This window comes from Sardina pilchardus, chromosome 22 (assembly GCF_963854185.1).
Source record: "Sardina pilchardus chromosome 22, fSarPil1.1, whole genome shotgun sequence".
NCBI classification, from domain to species: Eukaryota; Metazoa; Chordata; class Actinopteri; order Clupeiformes; family Clupeidae; genus Sardina; species Sardina pilchardus.
The window spans coordinates 3,929,376-3,957,149 of NC_085015.1; the positions used below are offsets into that span (position 1 = coordinate 3,929,376).

The following is a 27,774-nucleotide window of genomic DNA, read 5'->3' on the forward strand; positions in this document are numbered from 1 at the left end:
ACTCAGGATGTGTCTTCGTCCCTAGTCCCTGTCTTCGTTGAGTATCAAAGTCCAGGTTATTTTACAACTCTGGCAATAATTTCTAGGCCTAAATAACGAGTGCAGCAGCTGCGAGACACGTCAACTCCTGCTGGAGTCAACTGCGGCGTAGCCCCATCCCGTTACCAGGGAAACAAAGGGGGCCAGGTCGACTGCAGCTCAGAGGCACATGGGGTGGTATGCGAGTGCTTCAAGTTACACTAAAAGCTCCGTCTGGTTTCCCCTTCCACTGCTAGGCTGCAGAACACTTCCGCACTGTCGGCCCATCAAGTCAGCCTGCCAGCCGTCAGCGGAGGGGCTTTTTGAGTATGGAGCTCCCCGCCACCGGGGACCGTGTGTTCGCCGCGGAGGCCATACTGAAGCGTCGCGTTCGGAAGGCAAGATTAGCATGTTATTGCGATGTTGTTTGCTACTCCCCCGCTAGTTGTGTTAGTAGCCTATGCCTTTGTGTCCTCTGTTACTCTGGAAACTGAGATAAGGTCCTTGACAGCAAGTGGCTAACGTTAGCCAGCTAAAATTGTATTCAGCGTGCCAACCGTGTGTGTGTGTGTGTGTCTGTATTCTTGCGTGCGTGCGTGCGTGCGTGCGTGCGTGCGTGCGTGTGTGGTTGCTCCCGTGATGTTTGTAAACAATGCATGTTTGGATGAACTTTCTACTACACAAATTGCTACTTAGCTGGCTAACTAGCTACTGCACGTATACTATAGCACAGGCATTCGTTATTAGCTAGCTATGTCGGTATTACTGATTTGTTATAAGATTTGTGGCTAGCCGGCGGGCTGGCTAGCATGACGGTACCAGCTGTTTTGTGTCTGTCTGGATTGCTAATTTTGACAAAGCCCAGACCAGCGAGACAAGCGAGAAGCCCATATGATTGTGACTTTAAGCTTGAGACGTGCACACGGACATCTAAACGAATAGGGAGGGAGAATGCACTCTTTGCCAATAGAGGGAAACATCAACATTAAGATGCCTCAGATAGTTTCATTTAGCTGATCACACTTAACACACAGAGAGAGTTCACCATACATTACAGCCTGTAGGCTACTAGGTGTAACCACAGAACCTATATTTTTGTCATTTAAGTTTTGTTTTGAATTGCTGTTTTTTTTTCTTTTTTTTTAATGCTGTCTTCTTCACATTTGTTTTTTGTAAACTGAAGCAGTGTTTTTTTTTTTTTTTTTTCTTTTTCAGGGACATATTGAATATCTTGTGAAGTGGAAAGGATGGGCGATTAAGTAAGTAGCCTTCCAGTTTTACATAGGAGCACATGTGTATGCTGACCTATAGAAAGTCTTCCTAGTAGTCTCTGGGCTACTGATTGTTGTACAGTACCACACATCTCTCGTTATAAGTAGGAGTCATTATAAATGACTTTTTCACCTTCTGCAATAGCACTTGATAATGACCCCCTCCTGAGCAGAGAAAACCAAATAGCATTTTAAATAATTTATGTATGCATACAGTATGTATGTTTATATGTATGTAGGCTATGTTGAATGTTGTGTTTGTATTGCTGCTGAAACACTGGATTTCCCCTTGGGGATGAATAAAGTCTATCTATCTATCTATCTATCTATCTATCTATCTATCTATCTATCTATCTATCTATCTCTATCTATCTATAACATAATAATAATAATAATAATAATAATAATAATAATAATAATAATGATGATAATGAGAATCTGATGATGTGGTGGTGACCCTGTAGTGTAGGCCTAATGTGTAGAGATGCACTGACGGGCTCCTGTGCCACTAACACCCTGCAGACACAGCACTTGGGAGCCGGAGGAGAACATCCTGGATGACCGGCTCGTCTCCGCATATGAGCAGAAGTGAGTGCTGGAATTCTGCTTCTGTCACGCACACACACACACACACACACACACACACACACACACGCACAAACATCCAGTATATGCAGCGTAGACTGTGCCCAAAGATTAACACGTATGAGGCGTTTGTCTCAAACTGCAGATCTTCATTTCTGTTGGTGTCATGTGACAGAGCATATGAGACCCAGTTGTCCCTGTGGGTCCTTAATGAAGATATGCAGCGATACAATGCAGCACAAACACAACTTAACTAAAACTAAGAACTAAATCTCAAATTGGATTTTTTTGGAGGAGGGATTTTACTTTACATGTCCGCACGTGAGGGAGGGTTTATTATTTACTGTTGTAATCGGAGGGTGAATGCAGTGGTCCACTGCATTCACCCTCCGAATACAACATATACGTCATACAGACCCTGCTAAACCCTCGCTCACTTGCGGACATGTAAAGTAAAATTCCTCCTCCAAAAAATTCCAATTTGAGATTTAGTTCTTAGTTTTAGTACACAGTACAATGCAGCACAAACAACTGACTGCTCAGGCCCACGTGTGCGATCCATGCACAGATATTAGTTTATTATTATTATGTTGTTAATATACTATTATGTCATCATATTATATAAAATATGTTTGAACCTCAGTGTATATCTGAGTCAAGGGATGAAATATTCTGAAAGTTTGTTGTGGTTGATGTTGGAGCCATGCCTAAGAAATCTGTCTCCATGCTCAGACTATCCAAGAGTGTAGATCAAGTGTGTGTGTGTGTGTGTGTGGGGGGGGGGGGGGGGGGTCGTGAAACCTCTTAGGATATGTTATCAGTCTGTTAATAAAGGAGAATTCTGGTGATTTTTGGAGACCCTGGGGACCTTGAGAAACAGAGATCTATGTGAAAAATCACCTAAAGTACAAAAGCTGCATCTTATTTATTTCTGTCTTATCAGATCTGCTCACAATAAGAGCAGGTCCACCCGAAAGCTGTGTGTAAAAGTTGGCGAGGTGTTAACGGTGGGCCCGTGAAGAGATCTGTTATCAATGTATCAGCGCCGGAGGCTACAGTACTTCCTCAGTGCCAGGGATCAGGGGCCCTTGTTTCCAAGATGGCGGCTAGTTTAATGGCCTCATGCTGGCTGCAGCATTATTTTACGACGATATTGAGGAGCAGACGTCTAGCAGGCCCCTGGAGTCACGCGGTTCACACGCCCCCTCTGCCTTCCGCTCGGCCTCTTCTCCTCTTCTTTTTGTACTCTTATTCTCTCGTTCTCTTTGTCCTGTCCTCCTCTGTTACCTCTCTGCATTCATGCTCTTTCTTCTCTTTGTCGCTCTCTCTGTAGGGTCATATATTTAATCTTTTTTAGTCTGTTTCACTCTCTCTCTCTCTCTCTTTTCCCCCACGCACACACACAGAGACTTCAGTCACACACAAACAGTTGCCTGTCTTTGTCATTCTTTCTTTCTTTCTTTCTTTCTTTCTTTCTTTCTTTCTGTCTTTCTTTCGCTCTGTCTATGTATATATATGCACACGCATGCACATTGTGTGTGTGTGTGTGCATGCGTGTGTGTGTGTGTATGTGTGTGTCCCCTGGGCCCTCTGCCTCTGAAGTGGTTAGGTGTAGTCGAGAGGCAGACAGGTTGACAGGAAATGCTCAGCTGAAACAGAGAAGGCAACACAGGAAGCTAGATGGCCGTTGGTCGTCTCGCCAGTCCACCCCGGGGCAAATAGAGTCGGCTCTTTAAGGGCCCTGACCGCATCATTACCGACTTGGAGGTCTCTGTTGTGCTTTTTAGCTGCACAAAAAAATCTAAAGCCATTTCCTTGGCTTGGCAGACCTTATTTGGAAAGCCCTTTGTTGCCATTTCCGAGCGTTATTTGTGCCTAAGTGCGGCGTTATTCTAATTTGCATACATAAAGCTTTTTAAATGATTTATTGCGGGGTATCAAAAGGCGGAGGAAAATAAGGTTAAATATGCCTAATATGCTTTCAAGTCAAAGCGTGAAAAAGCCCATTAAAGCCCAACAGCTTAATATGAGTTGAATAAGTGTGAGATGAGGCAGTGCAATAAATGTAGAATCGAAATGAGCTATTTATTTATACACACAATTATGCAGACCTTTTAAGGGCACGCTGAATAAAGTTTCTTTGAAAATTAGGCCTGCATAATTGCATATTAGCATGCCTTCCATCGAGCTGTTTTTGAATCATCTTATTGTCTTGTTGGTTTAGATCCCTGAGGAGCTGAGATTGTAGCACTTACATATCTTCCTCTAACTCAACACAGAGTGCTGTGATTGTAACTCTTACATATCTTCCTCTAACTCAACACAGAGTGCTGTGATTGTAACACTTATATGTCTTCCTCTAACTCAACAGAGTGGTGTGATTGTAACTCTTACATATCTTCCTCTAACTCAACACAGAGTGCTGTGATTGGAACTCTTACATATCTTCCTCTAACTCAACACAGAGAGCTGTGATTGTAACTCTTACATATCTTCCTCTAACTCAACACAGAGAGCTGTGATTGTAACACTTACATATCTTCCTCTAACTCAACACAGAGAGCTGTGATTGTAACACTTACAGTACATATCTTCCTCTAACTCAACGCAGAGTGCTGTGATTGGAACTCTTACATATCTTCCTCTAACTCAACACAGAGAGCTGTGATTGTAACACTTACATGTCTTCCACCTACTAGGGCTGGCCTGGGACGGTATGGATTTTTTTGTACCGCAGTTGAAAAGCAAGAAATTAGCGCGATAGTTACACGTCTTCTCTAACTCAACACAGAGAAGCGTGATTGTAGCACTTGCATATCTAGGGCTGATACTTTATGGATTTTTTCATACTGTGTTTGAAAAGCAAGAAATGAGCGCAATACTGACATGTCTTCTTCTGACCAGAGAGGGTTAAAGCGGAGCGAGAGGCGCAAACGTTCGAACATTTCCGCGTTCTGTTTTCGCAAAGGGAAGGGGGGCGAAATCCCCCTTTAAGCAGACCTAGAAAGTGACATTACATTCAAATTTAACTGCTTGCCAATCGATATCGAGATCGATATCCCACTATGACGACTTTGCGACACGCCTCTTTAAGCAGACAGGAACTGTTGGAATTGTGCTTCCATAGAGATGCATTATGGTGCTCTATCTTGTCAGTAATGAAGGATCTTTGTTCTGACTCTTTGCGACACGCCTCTTTAAGCAGACAGGAACTGTTGGAATTGTGCTTCCATAGAGATGCACTATGTTGCTCTATCTTGTCGGTAATGAAGGATCTTTGTTCTGACTCTTGGCACAGAGAGCGGGAGCAGGAGATGTACGGGCCGAAGAAGCGAGGGCCCAAACCCAAGACGCTGCTGCTGAAGGTGAGCTCAGACCCACGGGGCCTAACGGACAGCTCTGCATCAGTGTTGCCAGATTGGGCGGGTGCCCGCCCCATTTGGGCTTCTCTTATATCGTTCGGCGGGGGAAAATAAGCTGTAGGCGGGTAAATAACATTTTGAGTTCAATGGTTCTCTATGAGAAAAACGTCATCGGGCGTTTTTTTTGCTGAAGACGGCGGGGTGATTGGGCGGAAATCAGTCAACCCAATCTGGCAACAATGGTCTGCATTCCCACGGGAGGCCCGCTGGGTCGCCACGCAAAAGAGTGCAGCGCAGGACATGTGTAGAAAGCTCTCTGGGGGAACGGGCGGGATGAGAGAGAGAGGTGCGTTTGGGGGTACGGGAGAGACGGATGATTCACTGCTAATTAAATACTGTATACGCGTAAAATTGCATATCCAAATGATGAAAGTAGTGTATAGAATATAGTTGAGCTGGATATTAGCATTAGGAAGCTAACTTCAAGCTAACTAAGCTAACTAACGTCTGCCCCATTTAGGGATGCAACGGTTTTCAATAATTTATTGAACCGTTCGGTTTGGCCTGTTCGGTTCAATAGACTCACCTAAACCGCAATATTTCGGTATACGCGACATTAAACTTTTTATTTAATACAAGGTTATTGCGCGCGCGTAGCCTGGGAGCGATAGAGAGGAGTGCTTGGGACCCGGGGGATGCGTTTTCTCTGACTGTTCAGCTTGCCTCTCGTCAACCTTGCAACAACCAATCAGAATTTTACTGAATTTCCCAAGAGCCAATAAGCGCGTTGAAATGCAAATGAAGGAGTCACGTGAGAAGAAACAAACTTTACCAGCGGCTGCATGATCATGGCGACATTTGAAGTAGCCCACGAACAAGGCAAAAAGACCGTCAGTAAACAAAGCACAGTGTGCATTGCAAGCACTGCTTCACAACGATCACCTAATAAAGGTAACACATCCAACATGTCGGCCCACTTGCGCCTTCATCACCCGGCTGTAACCTTAAGTGGAGCAGCACGGAGAGTTAGTTTGCCACCGAAAACCCAACCATCCATTGCTGCCGCCTTTCGACAACAATATTCCTATAATTCCCAAAGAAATAACGAATACGACGGCGTATTAGGGCCACGTATATATACTTTGTAAAGACGCAAATTTGCCACTTTAGAAGGTCGAAAATTTGCCACATTATAAAGTCTGTGTGTAACAGTGTAACCGGTGGTTTCTGCCCTGCGTTGATTTCTCGCTAGAGTAGCCTAAGAAAGCGTGACGCCGGCACAGCTGAGTGTATTCTCTTTTTGATAGTTTACTGGAAAATATTGTAGGGATGGGAGGTTATAGGAGATGGGGAGGCTGACATGTCATTCCAAACTCGGGTCATTTATTTTCCTGACGTTGTACATGCTAGGCTACGGGCAGCGGGAGGTGTCCACTCGAAAAACAATAAACTCACTGCTAAATCAGCCAATCGCTCGTCCACTCGTCAATCACACAACTCTCTCGCACGCACACACACGCACACACACACACACACACACGACAGGAGACACAGGGGAAACAGACACTTTGTGAAGTGGCAAATTTGCCACTTTCTTCTCGGAATATTGCCCCCCCCCCCTGACAACAGGTTGCAATAATGTTCATTTCATTGTTCTAATATTGTTAATGCTGCACTGCACTTTTGTCTATGTTTACATTTTTTACGTTCATAAAAGAGGACAGGGCAGGCACTCCCAAATCAAATATCCATTTGAAACTACACATAATACTACCTCACCAATTATTTTGAGAAGATTTTCAGAATTGTTCACTACTTTTTTGAGGGTGTATAACAGTTAAGTATTTTCTTTAAATGTGTGAAGAACAGTGAGTTTATTAAATAAATAACTACACATTACTTTATGCTGCACTGCACTATGGATAACATTGCCTGTTTATGACAGAAGGCAATGATGGTGTTCTTTTCTTTTAATACATTTTTGTGATTCTGCTTCATCTGTGTCAGGCTATGCATTTAATATTTTCTCTGCAAGTGTAAGTAGAAGCACATTGTTGATTTGAAATAGAAAAGGCAAATATAGCCTCCTGTATGCTAGAGCCAAGATAATATTGATATATTGAAACCGAACCGTTACCGTGGCCCAAAAACCGTGATACAAACCGAACCGTGGCAAAACTGTACCGTTGCATCCCTAGCCCCATTGTTGATGAAAATCAAAAATGGAAAATCGGAAGTTAGTGCCTTTCTATAGAACATCTACAGATGCCAGCTAGCATAGCTGTGTTACAGTAGCCTACATTCAGAATCAAGAAACTTGAAATCAGACATCTGGCAGGCTTTTTCAGTAGTGTGTGTCAAGTGCTCCTTTTGTGAGACAGAAGGCAAAACTGAATATCTGAGCTGCCTGTCCTGTGAGTGGGACTGGGACCTAATGTTACAGATGCAGGCGGAAGTGGGACTGAAAATGGCACATTATTGCGGGAGCGAGACTGAAGAATCTGTCCGGTACAGACCTCAGTCTTAAAGGTGCTGTCATTGATCTGTCTCCTCTAGTCTCTGGTGATCAGTCAGAGCCATTGATATCATGGTGTTTTGGGAGGGCTCTTTATATAGCAGGTAGTGCAGCATTACGGCGATATCATGGTGTTTTGGGAGGGCTCTTTATATAGCAGGTAGTGCAGCATTACCGGCAGCACTGTTACTACAGGCGCAGGGCTGGACTGGAGTCATTGGAAACACTGTTGCTCTCTCTCTCCCTTTTTTCTCTCTCTCTCTCTCTCTCTCTCTCTCTCTCTCTCTCTCTCTCTCTCTCTCTCTCTCTCTCTCTCCTCCCCCTCTCTCTCTCTCTCTCTCTCTCTCTCTCAGGCTCGTGCTCAGGCTGGTCCGTCCCGTATTCTTCCACTCCGTCAGCAGCAGCAGCCTCCAAAACCGCCCCCCCGGCCCCTCCGCCCGCCCCCCAATAACCCCCCCTCCTCCTCCTCCTCCTCCTCCTCCTCCTTCCCCTCCTCCTCCTCCTCCTCCTCCTCCTTTTCCTCCTTTTCCTCCTCCGTGTCCAACGCCAAGCTGCAGTCGGGCGCGGCGCAGCACAAGCTGAAGAAGGACATCCACCGCTGCCACCGAATGGCCCGCCGGCCCCTGTCCCGCCCCGACCCCCTCTCTCGGCCAATGGGCTCGTCCGCTCCCCTCTCGGCCCGCCCCCCGTCCTTCTCGGAGACGGTGCGCATCCTGAACCGCAAGGCGAAGCCGCCGCAGCGCGAGGTCAAGCGCGAGGTCAAACACGAGGTCAAGCGCGGACGCATCATCCTCAACCTCAAGGTGACGGACAAGCCGGCAGGGGGCGGGGCCTCCAAGGCCTCCTCGGCCAATCAGAGGACTCCCATGCAGCCGCCGCCCCCTCCGCCGCCTCACCACCACCACGCCTCGCACGCGGGCCGGACGGCGGTTCTGTCGCGGAACCGAGTGGCGGCGGCGGGGAAGAACCGCAGGCTCGGGGAGGTTCCGTACCGAGGTCTCCAGACGGCCCTGAAGGTGCCCACGTTCCCTCTGCCATCCAGGAGAAGCCTCGGAGCCCAGCAGGCCCACGCCAGCGCCAGTGCCAACCTGACCAGCGCCAACCTGACCCACGGCAGTGCCAACCTGACCAGCGCCAACCTGACCCACGGCAGCGCCAACCTGACCCACGGCAGCGCCAACCTGACCCACGGCAGCGCCAACCTGACCCACGGGCGGGCGGGCGGACCTGGCGCTGTTGTGCCCGCTGCCCTCTCCGACCCGGCGCCGGTCGGTCTGGACCCCGCCGGACCGGGTCAGCCCAGCGCCGCCTCCCCCGAGAGCTCGGCCCCCACCGGCTCCCACGCGTCCAGCCCTGCCCCCCCCTCACCCGCCCGTCCAGCGCTGCTGCCCCCCCCTCTGAAGGCCCCGTGGGCGTCCAGACCGGCGCCTGACCAGCCGGCCCTCCTGGACGCTCCGCACGACGCCACCGGCCGCTCGTTATCGCCGCCCTCGTCTCCTCCCCCCACCTCCTCCACCTCCGCCTCCTCCTCCTCCTCCTCGTCTTCCTCCTCGGACGACGGCGTGCAGATCCTGGACCTGTCTCTGACGCACGACGCGCCCGCAGCGGCCGCCAGGGGTTGCCGTGACGACGACGACGACGACCTCGACGACGACCTCGACGACGACGACCTCCTCCACCACCACCGGCGCTGCCAGAACGACTTCTCCTCGGAGCCACATCGCCGCGGCAACGCGTCGGGGGGTCGGGACGGCGACCCCGACTGGCACCCGGAGATGACGGCGCGCTGCGCCAACGTGGTGGTCACCGACGTCACCACCAACCTGCTGACCGTCACCATCAAAGAGTTCCAGCACCAGCACGCCACACTGCCCCCGCAGGCCAAGCCCTGACACTGCACCCCGCACAGCAGCCCCACTACACCGCCTCTGTCTGGCCCGGGAGGATACCACACACACACACACACACACACACACACACACACACACACACACATACACTCACTCCACTCACACACACACACACACACAAACACACACACACACACACACACACACACACATACACACTCACTCCACGCACACATACACACACACACACACACATTCAAAGCCGACTCCCTCCACTCAGACAGAGAACCCCCCTTTTCTGTGCAGCTGAATGAACAGATTGTGTTTTGACTTTGGGCTAAACTTAATGCTAACTTAGTACACTGAAACACCTTCAATGTTTACCAGCAGTCTATCACGCACATGCACACACACACACACACACACACACCAGTGCCTCCAAACACAAAACACACACACACACACACACACACACACACAGGATGTTTCTCTATCCTCTGAGGAAATCCCTGAAGGAGCCACACAGCTACAGAGGACTCCAGTAGTCCCCCAGAATCCTCGTAGTCTCAGCCTTTTCTACACACACACACACACACACGCGCGCAGCATGCAACCCCGACATCAGCACCCAGCTCCACACACATGCAGAGGTTGTAGTTTATGAGCAGGTGAATCACTCATGGTGCTGCCCCCCCACCCCCCCCCCTCCCCCACACACACACACACACACACACAAACACACCCATACACCACCACCACCTTTAGCTGTCATAGCCAGTGCAGCAGAGCCATAATGGCGTCTGGCACACACTGCGCTCTGTATGAGACTGACAGTGTCCTGAAATTGGCTGCGTTTCAGTGCGACTGCGGGTGGGCGAGGTGCTTTGAGCCGCAGCCCGGCGCTGTTGTTTACGGCCCTGTGGCCTCCTCCAGATGAGAACCCCCCCCCTTGAGGCACGGTGTCATAAACTACCCACTCCCCCAGCGCTGCCCGTGGCCCAGAGAGCTGCGTCACTTACAGTAATGTCCTGCATATTGGCCACAATGTCTATAAGCCGCAGGACAGCGTTTTATGCAAGTTAAAAGAAACAAAACCATATTAACTGCCCCCGTGTATTAACCTCATAGCTGAAGAAATTGAGTAGAATCACCGCCCTGCTGGTCTCTCTCCAGAGGTCAGGTGTCATAAACGACCCTCTCCTCCCCCAGCGCAGTTAATAATCACTATAATCAATGGAAGTAGCTACACCAGACGCGACAGTGGGGCGTACCGTACATTTGAAAAAAATTGACCAGTCTTCTAAGATGGATTTTACGTGTCGCGAACGGAACGCTTCAGTTACGCGCCTGCTGTAGCTCGCCTGTTACAGTCATTTCCTGTGTGTTAGCCGCATTGCGTATAAGCCGTAGGACAGCGTTTTATGCAAGTTAAAAGAAACAAAAGCATATTAATACCATATTAACTGCCCCCGTGTATTAACCACATAGCTGAAGAAATGTTGCCAAATCGATGTATAAGTTGTGGCTAATCGTTGGGAAATGACGGTAGTCAACATCATAAAGCGTCCCTTGTTGTCTCCCATGATGCTCTGCTTCTCCCATGATGCAATGCTTCTCCTGGCACGTGTGTGGGTTCTCAGCCAGGCGGCGCGGTGTGGCGCGGTGTGGCGCAGGCTGTTCATCTGGCTCCGCTCAGGCTAGTTCCGCTCGCCCTCTCTCCCCCGTGTGTGTGTGTGTGTGTGTGTGTGTGTGTGTGTGTGTGTGTGTGTGTGTGTGTGTGTGTGTGTGTGTGTGTGTGTGTGTTTGAGGCGAGCGCGAGCAGAACATGAGTTGTTCTGCTGCTAGAGCGTGAACGAACGAACGCCCGCCTGCTCGCTCGCCCGGGAAAACCTGCTGACTCACGGATTATTCCGGAGGGGCAGCGGGAACGTTGCTCATGTTAGGAGCCCCCTCAACCCGTCCCCCACCCCCCGTCCCCCCGTCCCAAAAAAAAAAAAAATGTAATCAGACAACTGGCGTAAGACTGCAGCTTTATTCTCCGTACGGGGGGAATGTAACCCACAGGAAATGTCAAGTAACAATCCCACATATCTGTGGGTGAAACCAGTTATTATACTCAACACAGACCCACGGAAAATCACAAGATGCCACCTCACAGTGGTCCATCTAACCAGTTGAGATCATATGTACCCCCCCCCCCCCAGTTTTGTGTTGGTATAGTCCCTGGTGGCAGCTCCATCACAATGCAAACACTACTCCTCACTGATGATGACGGGAACCACATTATATAAAGCATGTTAAACTAAACATTTCATTTAAATAACAAACTTATATGAAACATTATACCACATGCCCACTCACACCCAACACATACACACACACACACACACAGAGAAAAGGAGACTAGAGGAGAGGAGAGGGATTCGACAGGAAGCCTTGCGTGGGTTCAGTGGGAAGAAGGAGCTTTAGATGGTGACACACACACACACACACACACGCACACACACACACACACACACTAGGATTATCTCCCGGAGTTCGGCGAGTTCACCAGAAGGAAGAGCGCCTGCGTCGGTGTGTGATTCCTCGCGGCACGCCCGTGCTGTGCATGTGTGTGTGTGTGTGTGTATGTGTGTGAGGCTGTGTTCAATAAGTTATGGGGATGGCACATCACTGCAGAAACAGCGCTCCACAAACGCGGTAATGGAAGTGTGTGTGTTTTAAAAGTGCGCTGCAAATTGCCATGTCAGAGTGAGATGTGGGAGATGAACCGCTGTGAAAGCCCCCCCCACACACACACACACTCACACACACACACACTCACCTGGTGTGCCTCCTCTCATTGCCTATTATCAGAACAGAAGATCTGCCACTCATGTGCTCATGGAGAGATGCTGTGTGTTTACTTCCTGCTTTTGGATGCCGCAGGTCTCTCCTTCCCTCTATGTAGGATGCTCTTGCCATGGCTATCTCTATCTCTCCCTTTTCCCTCTCTCTGCAGGTTGTTCATGCCATGGCTATCTCTATCTCTTTCTTCCTCCTCCTCCATCTCTCTCATTCTATCTCTAGAATCTCTATCTCTCCATCTCTCATTCTATCTCAGCATTTTTTTACTCTCTCTCTCTCTCCAACTCCCTCTCTGTCTCTCATTCAGTTGCACTCTGTCTCTAACTCCCTCCCTCTCTCTCTCCCTCTAACTCTCTCTCTCTCTCTCTTGTGTCTCAGGTGCAAACTTGCTGTGTCCTGGGGCCATGTGGCATTCTGTGTAATAAGCGCACCATTCACCCACTGTACACACACACATGCTGCGCACACACACACACTCACACACATGCTGCATTCACACACACAAGTAACAATCCCACATACACACATGCAGCAGATGCACGCACACACAGATACACACACACACACACACACACACACACAGATACACACACACACACACACACCGAAAGATAAGTGCAACACACACCCTGCCATGCTGCTCAGTTACTTTCTCCTGCCTCCTGTGTGTGCTATTCTGCTTGCACACACACACACACACACACACACTCAAACATACATACACACACACACACACACACACACACTCAAACATACACACACACACACACACACACACACACACACACACACTCAAACATACACACACACAGAGACTACCAGAGGAGCATTCCCCCCCACCACCACCATCACCACCACAGGAATTAAGTTACCATGAATCAACCCCCCCAATACACACACACCCAACCAAAATGTTCTCTGATTTGAACTCATTAATTGATAATAATGTCTTGTTTGCTAGTTTACTGATTTTGTAATTGTATAATACTGAATTGTTTCTGACTATTTTTTGTTTGTTTTGGTTTGCTGTTGTTGAGATTATGCAAGTGTGTTTGTCATGCTATACTGTGCGTTGGAGTTGAGATTGCCAGGTGTGTTTAGGAAGTGTCCAGGTGAGCACCATATGGTGTGTGTATAAGGCCAGTGTAAGCTATCAGTGCGGTTACATGCAAACAAATAATCAGATTGTTCAAGTCTGATTATATTCTTTACCCTGATTAAAAACATGTAATGTAAATTGTGTCATTGAATTGAAATCCATTTTGTTTTGTTTTTTGTTTGTTTAATATGAAAATATTCCATTTCAATCTGTCATGGAACCAATACAGATGTTTAGTTGAAGGAAGACGTGTCATCATGGAATTGGGTGTTTAGTATTTGGCTCAGCGAGTAAGATGGAATATTGTTACCTGTAATTTGACAGTAATCAATCAGATTGGTGTTTTAATCAGATTAATCCGATTGCTCTGTAATTTGACAATAATCAGATTGGTGTTTTAATCAGATTAATCCGATTGTTCTGCGCATGTGACCGTACTGAGTGTCCTCAGCAGTATTAATATTAAAACACCTCTTCGGTCTCCACGGAGACACACTCAGGCCAAACCCAGCCCTTCAGTAGCGTCCATCAGAATCTGGACCTCCTCAGATAATTGACTGAGACCCACCCCCACCCCCACCAGTGTGATTGGCATTGCCCCGTGGTCCTGTGTGTGTGTGTGTGTGTGTGTGTGTGTGTGTGTGTGTGTGTGCCCCCGCCTGCGTCCTGGTGAGATGAGGTGGCGTGTGTGTGTGTGTCTCTGCGTGTCTCTCTTAAGAGCTTGTGCTCCTCGACACGTTGAAGAGAGTGAAGAGATGATCTGGTCGGCGTGCCTCTCAGCTCATGACTCATTCAGCAGCGCGGCGTTTTAGAATGCCGCTCAGCGGGGCTCGTGCGCACGTGGAGGCGGCGCCAACACACTCCGCTCCATCGCCCACACTCCCCCGAGTCCCCTCACACACACACACACACACACACACACACACACACACACACACACACACAGTCCCCACACACACAACTCCGCCCGCCTCAGCAGCAAATCCGGCGCACTGACAGGAGAGCCGCATGGTTCTGATCCGATCCCTACCCCCCGTCACACACACACACACACACACACACACACACACACCACCACGTGTCAATTGAGCCTGACTGTATCCCTGAGGATCCTCTGCCAGAAAATCCCCTGTTGCGATATCTCCCCTTCCCCAAAGCCCCGGCGCTCACTCGGCCTGAAGTAGCCGCTGTGTTCTGGCCGATCACATGATGACCCTCGCTAGGCCTGAAGTAGCCGCTGTGTTCTGGCCGACCACATGATGACCCTCGCTAGGCCTGAAGTAGCCGCTGTGTTCTGGCCGATCACATGATGACCCTCGCTAGGCCTGAAGTAGCCGCTGTGTTCTGGCCGATCACATGATGTCCCTCGCTAGGCCTGAAGTAGCCGCTGTGTTCTGGCCGACCACATGATGACCCTCGCTAGGCAATACTCTCCTGCTGAGTAGCAGAGTTGCAGCACCACAACATGCAATACGTCTGTTGGCACTGCACTGTCCCCAGACCTGCTGTGACGAAGCCTCATCATGTTATTGGTTCCATATTAATGGATGAAACATAATCATGTTATTGGTTCCTTATTAATGGATGAAAACTAATCATGTTTAATCATGTTATTGGTTTCATATTAATGCCTGAAACCTAATCATGTTACTAATCATGTTATTGGTTCCATATTAATGGATGAAACATAATCATGTTATTGGTTCCATATTAATGGATGAAACCTAATATGTTATTAATCATGTTATTGGTTCCATATTAATGGATGAAAAGGCTGCCACTAATTGGTCTTCCCACGAGACAACTGTTGTCTCATTGGCCAAGGGGGAGATGGCAGTGCATACTTAGCAGGGCATACTTGGCAGTGCATACTTGGACTCAAATGTACAAGCACACACACAAAATAAGGAATACAAAAAAAACAAAATATTTCATCATTACACAACAATATTACATCAGCCATTTGAAGAAAGAAATCGTTATCTTATGCTAATGAGAGGCAGTGATGCAATCATTACATACAGTATGGCCAGGCTGAAAATAGAATCAGACCATGAATGGGAAATGTAATTACACTATTGTCATGATTTCACTATTGATCAAGCTATTTCATTACATTAATATTCAGCTTCTTACACTGTTGAATTGTATCATAGGGGGCCCGGTGCAGGGAAAAACCTACTGGTCATCATTGCAGTGTAGACATTTACAAACGCGTCCAAAGTGCTGATGAATTGTGTGCCCACGTACCTTATGAAACGGCCTTGGACAGGCCTGAAGAAGAAGAAGCCATTTCTGTTGCATGACTTTTTTTTACCTTTCTTTGGGGGGGTGGGGGGCTTTTTATGCCTTTAATGACAGGACAGTGAAGAGTGACAGCAAGCAAATGGGAGAGAGAGCAGGGGTGGGATCCGGAAAGGACCACGGGGCAGGAATGGAATCTGGGTGTCCGGCGTACGGTGCAGGTGCCCCAGCCAGTTGTGCCAGAGCTGTGACACTGGTGCACCATTTTACAGTAAAGGAGACCTCGTTATCATTTCTACCATAGACTCTTTGTAATGGCCAGTTTTTATGGTATATTGAGTAGTGATATGCTTTCAATTGAAATGCCTATTTCTGAAAAAAAAAAAAAAACACAAAAACAAATCAGGTGGTTCAGTTGTAAACCCAATGTAAAACCTGCAGCTAATAGTGTATGGAATCCAATGTGCCATATTTGTTTTTAGAGTGCAGTAAGTGTTTGTTGATAGACTCTAGAGTAGTTTTGTTTCCATGTTTTTGTTGTTGTTGTTGTTGTTATTGTTGTTTGAAGAGCCATTTGGAAACAAGCCTATTTAAGTGAATGTGTACACCTGCAGTTCCTAGTAATAGCAGAGTGTCCAGGACTGACGAGTCCAACATAAAGCACCTTAGCCAGCAGCACTTCTAGGCCTTACCTGTGCAGTGCGTACAATGATCTAGTTTTGTATAATAATCATGTCATTACGTTACACACACACACACACACACACACACACTCAAGTGTTTCCTTTGTTACTGTGCATCCTCTGTATCTTGATTCTTTATTGTATGTGTTGTTTGTTTACATTTTTATAGTGCTAGGAATTTAGACACAATAAACTCGTAATGCACAGACTATACTGTTGGGAAGTGTGTTGCTTTTAATCTTCCTTTTTGAAGTCAATAGCCGTTTAATATTTTTCCAACATAGCATTTATAAAATGACATTTAGACAGTGAAAACGACTCACTCCACCTCCATTCCATGAGCCAATAAGATACAGCGTTAGTGTAGTTAGTCTTGGCTGGAGGGATGTTGATGTTATAGCCAATAAGATACAGCATTAGTGTAGTAGTCTTGGCTGGAGAGATGTTGATGTTGTGAGGTTCAGTGAATGCTTCTATCTCTGAGGGATTATCTCAATAAGATGTAGAGTTAGCGTAGTCTTTTTGTTAGCCTCATCAGGTGGCACGTTTGAGGTGGTGTGGTTCGGCTAACGATTCCTTCTCGGAGGGATTGTCTCATTAAGACGCAGAATGAAAACTAACGACAGCAGTTTTCTACAGCAGCTGTGAGAACAGTGATTGCATTTGTTTACACACTCCAAGATCTCACTAGGCTCTGGGCGAGAAAGCCCTATACTGGATGGGTGCAGTCCTTACATTTTAAGGTGATTTTAACGCTTCATGTCACCTGTCCTGTGTTACTGTAATATGGGTCAGTTATGTGATGTCTGTTTGTTTGTTTTTATTGTCCATGCATTAGGTTACTGTTACCTTAGTGATCCCATTGTGAAGGTGCATAAGCATAACGCATGACTGGATACAACACTACTTTATACTGGGTCAGTGTTAAATGTGTGTGTGTGTGTGTGTGTGTGTGTGTATGTGTGTGTGTGTCTGTGTTAAGTGTGTGTGTGTGTGTTAAGTGTGTAAGTGTTAAGTGTGTGTGTGTGTGTGTGTGTTTGTGTTTGTTAAGTGTGGTAAGTATCTAAGTGTTAAGTTAATTCATCTTGTGTTGAGCCTCTTTGGCTTTTGTTTTTACATAATGTTGACGTTTGGTTTTACTACTCAAAGTCTTTATGACGCTACCAAAGATGAAAGGCAAACACACTTATTCAAAACAGGCCTCTCTCACCCGGGACCCAAGCCATGTTATGTTAGACCTGCATCACTTTCAGCTCACTGATGTCCAAATAATATGATCATTCAGGATAATTAGGATAAACCCTGTCGCATCACCTTCTTTTCTGCTGAGCTTGTAGCTCCATGCAGTAAAATTGTTGCCTCGGTCCGGTCGGATTCGATGCCTTTTGGTAACGGCTGGTGGCCCTCCGTCCTTAGGCGAGGTATCAAGTGAGGCCTAACCAGTGTCAAGAGGGAGCGCCAGTGGATTTGCCGTTCTGTGCGAGGCTACTCTCGACTGCAGTCTTTGTTTTAATGAGATTGCTAATGCTCTCTGACAGCTTTGTTGGCTGTATCACGAAGCTTCGTGAGCCTGCTGTGCTGTCTATGCCTCCTGTCTGTCACTCTGCTAAACTGCTCCACAGCAGACTGTGTGTGAGTGTGAGTGTGTGTGTGTGTGTGTGTGTGTTTGTGTGTGTGTGTGCTCTAGGGAGGGACGTTTATGTAACAGCTCTATTTCTTCCTGAGCACAGCACAGTTTTATCTACTCTTTAACACTTGAGTTCCTTTATTGATCTAATGTGAAGTGTTGGATTTTTTGTTTATTTATTAATTTTAACTTTGACTGTTGCCCATTTGTCCACACTGTCTCCCAAGGCTATAGACATATAGTGATATTCGAACTATTTTTAATTTATATTATCTTATTTGATTTGTATTTTGTATTTGTATTGTTCTCATCAGATTGTTTGTGTGAAGTGCAAAGATGCCAGCGGTAGCTGTTATAATATAGCCTACTGTCATTAAATCAAAAATGTGAATTAAGCCTTATATTGTCATAAATATATCATAAATATAGGCTTTTGTCATACTGATGTCTGATTTTAGGACTTGAGGTCCTCACACCAATGGCTGCCTGTCACAAGAGCGTGTCCGTATCTAACTGCTGAACTAAACTTATTAGGTTCACCTTGTAATGTATTGCGATAAATAGCTTGGTGTAGGCCTACCCCAGGCCCACGGTCAGTCATTGAATTAATAAATGACTGCGGTAGCTCCTATGTAGTCCCCGGGTACGACCACTGGGAGGCATTGTAGGCCCACGGGATGCAGAGGTTTTTTTTTTTTCTTTTCATTTGCTTTTTCTGATCTGTGTTGTTATAGCGCCCAAGCAAGTAAGCTTAGTCTTGCATGTGACGTTCCTAGTATACAGTAAGAGTCAGAGGATAGATATCCACCAGGGTGTTCATATGCATATGCAATCTACACACACACACACACACACACACACACACACACACACACGTTCTCTCTCAGTCACTCACGCACACATCTGTCCAGTCGGCTAGTCCAGTCGGCTGACTGTTGAGGCTGCGCGTCTTGTTGAGATTACTGCACTTAACTCGCTCTCAGTGACCTACTACTTCACCCGATGTGGCATTTCTAGGTTTATAACTCATAAACCCCTCTCCCTCTCCCTCCCCCTCTCTTTCCCTTTCTTTCTCACTGTCTCTCTCGATCACTTTCCCTCATCCTTTACGACTAGACTTTCTATTTTTAAGGTATCACACCTGTTATCGTGCATTATATTGCAAAATTATCATAGTGCAAAATATATTCGGCTTTATGTTTTCGTGATGTGTGTGTATACCCTCCTCTATAGCGGGACAAACCTATAGGCTTAGCTAATGCATGAGACTACACCACATTTGCTGTTGTTTTTCAGAACAAGTGTAAACAGGTGTCAATGGGCACAATGGCCACTGGAAACGAACACGTCAGTGCATTTTCCACGTAGACAAACACTTGGGCTACACAGCAGTGGTTTCGCATAGATTTGCAGGAGCCCGTGAATAACATCATACGAAACAGGCGTGAGAGAGCGTCCTCTCCTCCCTCCCCGCCGTATGGTTGGCTACTGGTGGAGCAGCCCACCCCCCACTCTCCTCTCACGGTCCCAAAGGTAATTATCGGGATGGAGAGGAATGCTTAGCGCTGGGCGAAAAGAGAGAGCCTATCGGACATCCTGCAGTTATCGTAATTCTACACCTTAGATAGATAATCGATCGATTCGAAACAGTGGAGTGTCGCTATGCAAACGGACTGTTTGCGTGTAGAAACTGGAGTGTTATGGTCTTAGCACTTGGAGAAGCTCGGACGATCACTTCATTTGGCGCGCTCATAGAATTAATGTACATTTACGCGAGCTATACTTTCTAATAATTATTGATCGGTTAAACCGCAACCCTGAAGTTCATTGTTGTTATTTTGGCCGCCGGTATGGTGGCCTTTATCGGAGCGGTCATCTGCATCATTGCTGCAGTTCACACCGGATCAAATTCGGCCGCCGTAGCTCAGCCACTGGCCGACAACCAGTCGCTTCTGTCTACCGACGCGGGTGTCCAGACTCTCGCCCCTGGGTCCGTGCCTGCCCGGGCCGGACCTGTGGACGCTCTCCACGGTCCTGAAGCCAACGGCGGGGAACCGGGAAGCGTGGAGGCGCCGACCTTCTACACAGTCAGCGGAACTACCGGGGGTGGACCAAGGGGAGGGGGACAGGTGATCTACAGCCGCCTCATCTGCACTCCCATCCCCGCCGGCGAGTGCAAGCCCAAAAACTTTGAGCAACAAGCGGACGACCCGTCGCTGTACGCGGGCGAGGACTGGGGCTACCTGCGCACCACCGCCGACGAGCTGCGACAAACCGTGCTTCAGCAGAAGGACGAGATTCTCACAGACCAACGGACCATTCGCGAGCTGACGGGGAAGCTAACGGAATGCGAGAGGGACGTGACGACGGCCGGGGGCAACCCCGAGAGGAACGCGGGCATTTGGGGTGGCAAACGGGGCGAGGGAGAGCACATCATGGTGCGGGACGAGGCGCCAGCTGAGATACTTGCCGCTAGCGCTGTCCAGCAGCTGGAGCAAGCCATCCATCAGCTGAAGGGCCGCATTGAGAAACTGGAGGTGGGTTTAATGCGGCGCTGTGTTTTCGTGTAGAGCCCTTTCAGACTACAGACTGTAGCTGACCCCGGGAGAAGTTCTGCTGTTGGCCTGCATGTTGTTTAAACTGACCCATCCTGTTTATTCAATATTGGAACATTATCCTATAAATATGGGTAGAATAAAATGTAATATTAAGTCACACCTGCCCGAAGAGATAGCGATAAAACGCTGTCGTGTTTTAGTGTCTGTGTATGGGGGGAAAAAAACACAAAAATAACAAAGGCGAAAGGTTAAAATGTATAATTTATCTAATGTCCCGTGTGGGGTATGTGAACTGCTGAACTTTTCAGGCGGACGCTCTGTGCTCATCTGGATTTCTACCTCTAGGTCCCTTTGGTTTGGATATCAGTTGATGAATTGCGTTCCTCTGTGCACGACTCTGTTGCATTATAGAGTAGACCTACACCAGAGTACACCAGGGGATTATTCTCACAAGGAACAGTGATTTATGTTTGTAATGTATATGCTAGGCTATATTGTTACATTGTTTACAGCGCATCTGCAGTTATTCATATTCATTTGCACGTCCAACTCAGCCGCAAGGCAAAGTGTTGATCGGGTTAATAAGCCATAGACGGGTCGCTCATTACATTATTGCTCTAAGTTGAAACTTAACGTCAAGCGTGTATTATTGTAACCATAAGTTTGCGTTTACAATTCTTGAACTTGCACCATCCATGTAAGCCCACGGTATAGGCGTATTTTACTGCAATCTCTCTCTCTCTCTCTCTCTCTCTCTCTCTCTCTCTCTCTCTGCCTGGTCGTGCACGTCTCATCAAAACATCCAATCAGCGCACGATCATTTTTACGCACAGATTCTCCAGACAGTAAAATCAGCCCCTGCGCTCCAAATGGATCTCCACGTGCCATTAAAGTAAACCCCCGTTTTTATCTCCCCCTGTAGTCGGAGATGGGACCTCATCCTCACAATCACACAAACACCGGCCATAAGCCTGCGCTCCCGACGGCCGCGGGCGGGCTCTCTAGCGCCCCCAGCGGCCGTGTGCAGGAGGCGCCGCTGCAGGTGGAGGACCTGGAAGGGGAGCTGGAGAAGAAGATGCAGCTGCTGGAGGAGCAGAGGAAGGCCCTGCGCCAGGAGAGCCAACGCCACCGAGAGCGCATCGACCTGGGCCTCCACAGCGTCCATCAGAGGGTCACGGGGCTGGAGCAAGGTAAGATGGAGAGACAGAGAGAAAGAGAGAGAGAGAGAGAGAGAGAGAGAGAGAGAGAGAGAGAGAGAGAGAGAGACCAGGCCAGTTCTTGCGCGCTCAACCCATTGAAAGTAATGGGTTTCGCAGCGCATGCCGCCTGTAATGTGATGGGGCCTTAAGACAGCTACTTATAGTACACACGATGCCTGTAATGTGATGGGGCCTTAAGACAGCTACTTATAGTACACACGATGCCTGTAATGTGATGGGGCCTTAAGACAGCTACTTATAGTACACACGATGCCTGTAATGTGATGGGGCCTTAAGACAGCTACTTATAGTACACATGATGCCTGTAATGTGATGGGGCCTTAAGACAGCTACTTATAGTACACATGATGCCTGTAGTGTGATGGGGCCTTAAGACAGCTACTTATAGTACACACGATGCCTGTAGTGTGATGGGGCCTTAAGACAGCTACTTATAGTACACACGATGCCTGTAATGTGACGGGGCCTTAAGACAGCTACTTATAGTACACACGATGCCTGTAATGTGATGGGGCCTTAAGACAGCTACTTATAGTACACACGATGCCTGTAATGTGATGGGGCTTTAAGACAGCCACTTATAGTACACACGATGCCTGGAGTGTGACGGGGCCTTAAAACAGCTACTTATAGTACACACGATGCCTGTAATGTGATGGGGCCTTAAGACAGCTACTTATAGTACACACGATGCCTGTAGTGTGATGGGGCCTCCAAAGTAATATGCGTATGGTTTGTATACTGTTTTGTGCATGATTTATATGGTCTCCATCGTAATGGTCTATATGTTATGCTGTGTAATGGTCTATATGTGTGTGCATGTGTGTGTGACAGAGAGAGAGAGAGAGAGAGAGAGAGAGAGGAGGGTAGGATTGTGTGTGTGTGTGTGTGTGTGTGTGTGTGTGTGTGTGTGAGACAGAGAGAGAGAGCAAAAGAGAGAGGAGGGTAGGATTGTGTGTGTGGTGAGCAGTAATTGAACACAAGGCGAAGCAGAGGAGTTTATCCAGAACAAAACGGAGGTCAGAGAGCAACTAGAGAGGAGAGAATCATGTGTGTGTGTGTGTGTGTGTGTGTGTGTGTGTGGAGACAGAGAGACAGAGTGAGTGTGTGTGTGTGTGTGTGGAGAAAGAGATAGAGTAAGAATGAAAGGAGAGATAGAGAGATGGAGGAAGAGATGAAGAGACAAAGGGAGGGCGATTACACGTACAAAGATGTGAAGTGTGAAGCAGACAGAGCGGTTGATTTGTCAGTGGAGGTGTGTGTGTGTGTGTGTGTGTGTGTGTGTGGTGTTTAATATTCAGAGTACTACCCATTGAGACAGAGAGAGAGAGGTGTGTGTGTGTGTGTGTGTGTGTGTGTGTGTGGTGTTTAATATTGTTGTCTGAGACATGTTGAGAGAGAGGTGTGTGTGTGTGTGTGTGTGTGGTGTTTCATATTCAGAGTACTACTCATAGAGACAGAGAGAGAGAGAGGTGTGTGTGTGTGTGTGTGTGTGTGTGTGTGTGTGGTGTTTAATATTCAGAGTACTACCCATTGAGACAGAGAGAGAGAGAGAGGTGTGTGTGTGTGTGTGTGTGTGTGTGTGTGTGTGTTTAATGTGAGTACTACATGTTGCATAATACACTCCCTGCTGGCCATTACTCATCTCATTTCCTCTAATCATTTTTTCTTTCCCTATCGCTTCATCCACCACACACACACACACACTCACATACACACACACACACACTCACTCACATGTACACACACACGCACGCACGCACGCACGCACGCACGCACGCACGCACGCACGCACGCACGCACGCACGCACGCACGCACGCACGCACGCACGCACGCACGCACGCACGCACGCACGCACGCACACACACACACACACACACACACACACACACACACACACACACACACACACACACACACACACACACACACACACACACACATACTGTACACACACACACACTCTCCCACTCCCCTGTCCATCCTCTCCTGCGCTCTCAGGACACACAGACTCTGTGTCGGCGGAGGAGTTCCAGCTGTCCTTCCCGGTCCAGAGCACCGGCAGCACCGGCAGCACCGGCACCGGCACCGGCACCGGCAGCTGGGCGGCAGCGTACGCGCTGGTGACCTCGCCCGTGCCCGCGCTCCACGCCCTCACCGTCTGCTTCTGGCTGCGCCCGCGCCACGCCCGCCTGGGCACCCCGCTCTCCTACGCCGTGCCCGGCCAGCCCAACGAGCTGGTGCTGCTGCAGGGCAAACGCCAGCCCCTCGAGCTCATCGTCAACAACCAGGTGCATTAGGACGCCCGTGAAAAAGAGGTGTAAACGTACACCAAAAAATGAGGTGCAGGCAACTGTAATAAACGTAGTAAGGAGAGAGAGATGCCGCACACTCCGAGTTTAGACAGACTATTTATTAAGAGCGATAACGTTTCGGCCTACGGCCTTCTTCAGATCGCATAACAAAGACAAATTCAGTTCATGGTCTTATACAGACAGGCCTAATTGATACACCTGACATCAATCTAGTTAACAACCCATCCAGCTAATAAAGGGGCGTTACTGATATCAAGCATCAAGGTGTGATCATCTAAAAAAACATATAGGACGCCCGCTCTGCAATGCGTTGGGTTACTTTCCTCAACCCAATTAGTTGGGTTACTAATGGGTTGCAATGAAAGATTGTTAGAGCCCAATGTTGGGTTGAAACTACCCAAATCATCACAACCCAGCAATTGGGTTACAAAATCAACCCAGCATTTTTTAGAGTGTAGGATGCCCAATCTGATGGGCACGAATGAGTATTCATTCACATCAATACACTCACATAAACGTGCCACTCTCAATATCAGAATCAGATATATACTGTAGCATCGTGGTGTCATTGTCGTTAAGTGAATCAAATGTACAGAAACGTTTTCATGTGAAACTACATGGCATGGTGGTACTCATGTAAACAAACTAACTAATTAAATGCGTTCACATGTATAATCTGGCCCAGGTACTAACCTCAGCTATCTGTCTATCTATATATCTATACCCCCACATAGTTTTGAATCAGACCTTACTTTGCCTGGACTAACACACACACCAAAACTCACCCCACACACACGCACACTTAACACACCTTTTCTAATTACTACTACAGTATTTATTCTTTAAAGTTGAGCTGGCTTTTGAGCACTTTATGAGTGCACGACTTGAACTTGAACTAGCTATCTGTCTGTCTAATACAGACATATATATATTCAGCTTTTATGAGCATTACATTTTGACTAGACAGTTTCTATTCAATCTTTTTTATTTCATATATCAAATGTGATGTACAATCATACTCTAATCATAACAGCGTGATTTGTTGTTGTGAAAGTCTTTATATTACTTCAAGCTGATGTTCTGTATGTGCCACTGTATTGCCTGCGGTAACAGTCACTATGAGACACTGCACAATTCCTCTAGCAGTAACTCAGTGTGCCGAGATAACGTGCCAATTTGCTTTTCTCCCCCTCACCCTTAGGTGGCGCCGTTGCCTCTGAACATATCAGTGGGCAGCTGGCAGCACATCTGCGTGAGCTGGCACAGGAAGGGCGGGCAGTGGAGAGCCTACCAGGGGGGCAAACTGCGCGGTGAGGGGCAGGGTGTGGCATCTGGACACTACATCCGCCCCGCAGGGGTCCTCATACTGGGGCAAGAGCAGGTGAGGCAGCAGGGTCAAAGGTCACATAACTAATCGATCAGGTACTCAAGCTGGACTGGTTCAGAAGGAAGAGGAGTTGTGACGTCTTAAAGCTATCACATGAGGTTATCTTGTGTGGTGGATGAAGTATGAATAGTGACCTCTTAGCTATCATATGGGGTGATTATGTGTGGTTAAGTGTGAATAGTGACGTCTTAAAGCTATCACATGAGGTTATCTTGTGTGGTTTATTAAGCATGAATAGTGACCTCTTAGCTTAGCTATCATATGGGGTGATTATGTGTGGTTAAGTGTGAATAGTGACGTCTTAAAGCTATCACATGAGGTTATCTTGTGTGGTTTATTAAGCATGAATAGTGACCTCTTAGCTTAGCTATCATATGGGGGGATTATGTGTGGTTAAGTGTGAATAGTGACATCTTAAAGCTATCACATGAGGTTATCTTGTGTAGTTTATTAAGTATGAATAGTGACCTCTTAGCTTAGCTATCATATGGGGTGATTATGTGTGGTTAAGTGTGAATAGTGAGGACTTAAAGCTATCACATGAGGTTATCTTGTGTAGTGTATGAAGTATGAATAGTGACCTCTTAGCTATTATGGGGTGATTATGTGTAGTTTATTAAGTATGAATAGTGAGGACTTAAAGCTATCACACAAGGTCATTATGTGTAGTTTATTAAGTATGATTGATTTTTTCCTTCAGCTATGATGCATTTTTAACATACTTTGAGTATACAATTTGGTAGGACTTGTTTTAAAGCTGATGTAATCTGTACCAATATGCAAGCCTGTGGTGCATGGGCATTAAACATATGGATTGTATTTGACGTTTTTTTAGTTATGTACAGTAAGAGGATGTTGATGTATTGCTCAAATGTATGTTGGATCTGGTAGGCTATTCGGTGAGGAATATAGAAGATAAAATATTTTCTGTAAGGCCATTTGGAAATACGTAATTAAAAGAAGCTAATTTACTGTTTTGACAACATGAATTTCAAATTACTCCTTAAAGCCTTTTTTTTGATAGAAGCAAGTCTCAAAGGGAGCTGGATCGGTCTCATAGGATTATGCCTCTCTCTTTTCTCTCTCTCTCTCTCTCTGCCTTTCTACCTCTCTCTCTGCCTTTCTCTCTCTCTCTCTCTCTCCTCATCCCTCCCTCCTCTCGGTCAACCTCGTTTCTCTGGATGTCTCATGGGACCACACATCTTTTTTGTTGCTTACTCTCTTCCTCCCTTGTTCCCCCTCTCTCCCTCTCTCTCTCCCTCTCCCTCTCTCTCCCCCTCTCTCTCCCTCTCTCTCTTCCTCCCTTGTTCCCTCTCTCTCTCTCCCTCTCTCTCGCTCTGTCTCTTGCCGGTAGGATATTGTCGGCGGTGGCTTTGAGGCCAGCCAGGCCCTGGAGGGCGAGATGTCTCAGCTGAGCCTGTGGGACCGGACTCTGAGGCCGGCCGAGGTGGCAGCGCTTGCCCGCTGCACCAAGGGAATGCTGGGAAACGTAGTCCCCTGGAGAGAGCAGAGCCTGGAGGTGTTCGGTGGGGCCACCAAGGAGCCTGGGGAGCCCTGCGCCACCCTGCCCACCAGTGCCAAGCAGTGAGGGGCAGGAGAGGTGGCAACCACCAGACTGGCATCAGGCTCGGGAATGCCAGAGACCTGGACTGGGCAGAGTGTGGCGAGGGAGGAGGGCATCGGGAATGCCAAGTGGACGGGCGGAGCGATGAAGAAAGAGATGGATCTCACAAGCCAATGTTTGTGTGAACAAAAAGAAGAGTTTTTTTCTTTTGTCTTTGTTTAGCGTTTGCTTTCTTTGATTGTGAACATCGTTTGTGGTGCTTTTGGTTTATAATCACTCTCTCTTGGTATTCATGCTGACACTGTTCAGTCTTAACAGACATCAGCTCTGTCATCGGAGACGTCCCACAGACAAAGACACACAGATTGGTTTGATTTATTCTTGCGGTTTGTTTATGAGTCACTGGGATTGTGCTTATTTACAGATTTACAGCAGTGTTGTTTGGTACATCGTGCATTCACGCAGTTCAAGCAGCACGTCTCTGGTGATTGTTCATGCTTGTTGTTGAGCACAATTTTATACAGTTGCCATTGTAAGTTTTTTTTGTTTTCTTTTCTGAAAAGTGATATATGGTGTGTTTTTCTAACGTTAGATATGAGACTGTATATAAAGTGTGTGGGGGGGAGGG

General features: G+C 47.4%; 1 protein-coding gene across 1 annotated transcript; it reads left to right on the forward strand.

Moving 5' to 3' along the window:
- Window positions 1-302: 302 nt before the first annotated feature.
- cbx6b (chromobox homolog 6b) lies at window positions 303-27,774 on the forward strand. Its single transcript, XM_062526900.1, has 11 exons — window positions 303-416; window positions 1,234-1,277; window positions 1,812-1,877; window positions 5,173-5,239; window positions 8,105-9,214; window positions 9,320-9,631; window positions 19,913-20,638; window positions 21,582-21,849; window positions 23,882-24,171; window positions 25,397-25,576; window positions 26,937-27,774. The coding sequence occupies exons 1-11, from the start codon at window positions 348-350 to the stop codon at window positions 27,168-27,170; spliced, it is 3,366 nt and encodes a 1,121-aa protein (XP_062382884.1). The 5' UTR covers window positions 303-347; the 3' UTR covers window positions 27,171-27,774.

Excerpts from the sequence above, each read along its gene's own strand:
- cbx6b (XM_062526900.1), top strand. The coding sequence starts at position 348 with ATGGAGCTCCCCGCCACCGGGGACCGTGTGTTCGCCGCGGAGGCCATA. Across the intron at positions 1,878-5,172 it reads GTCTCCGCATATGAGCAGAA|AGAGCGGGAGCAGGAGATGT; the intron begins GTGAGTGCTGGA and ends CTCTTGGCACAG. Across the intron at positions 9,632-19,912 it reads ACGCCACACTGCCCCCGCAG|GCAACCCTGAAGTTCATTGT; the intron begins GCCAAGCCCTGA and ends ATCGGTTAAACC.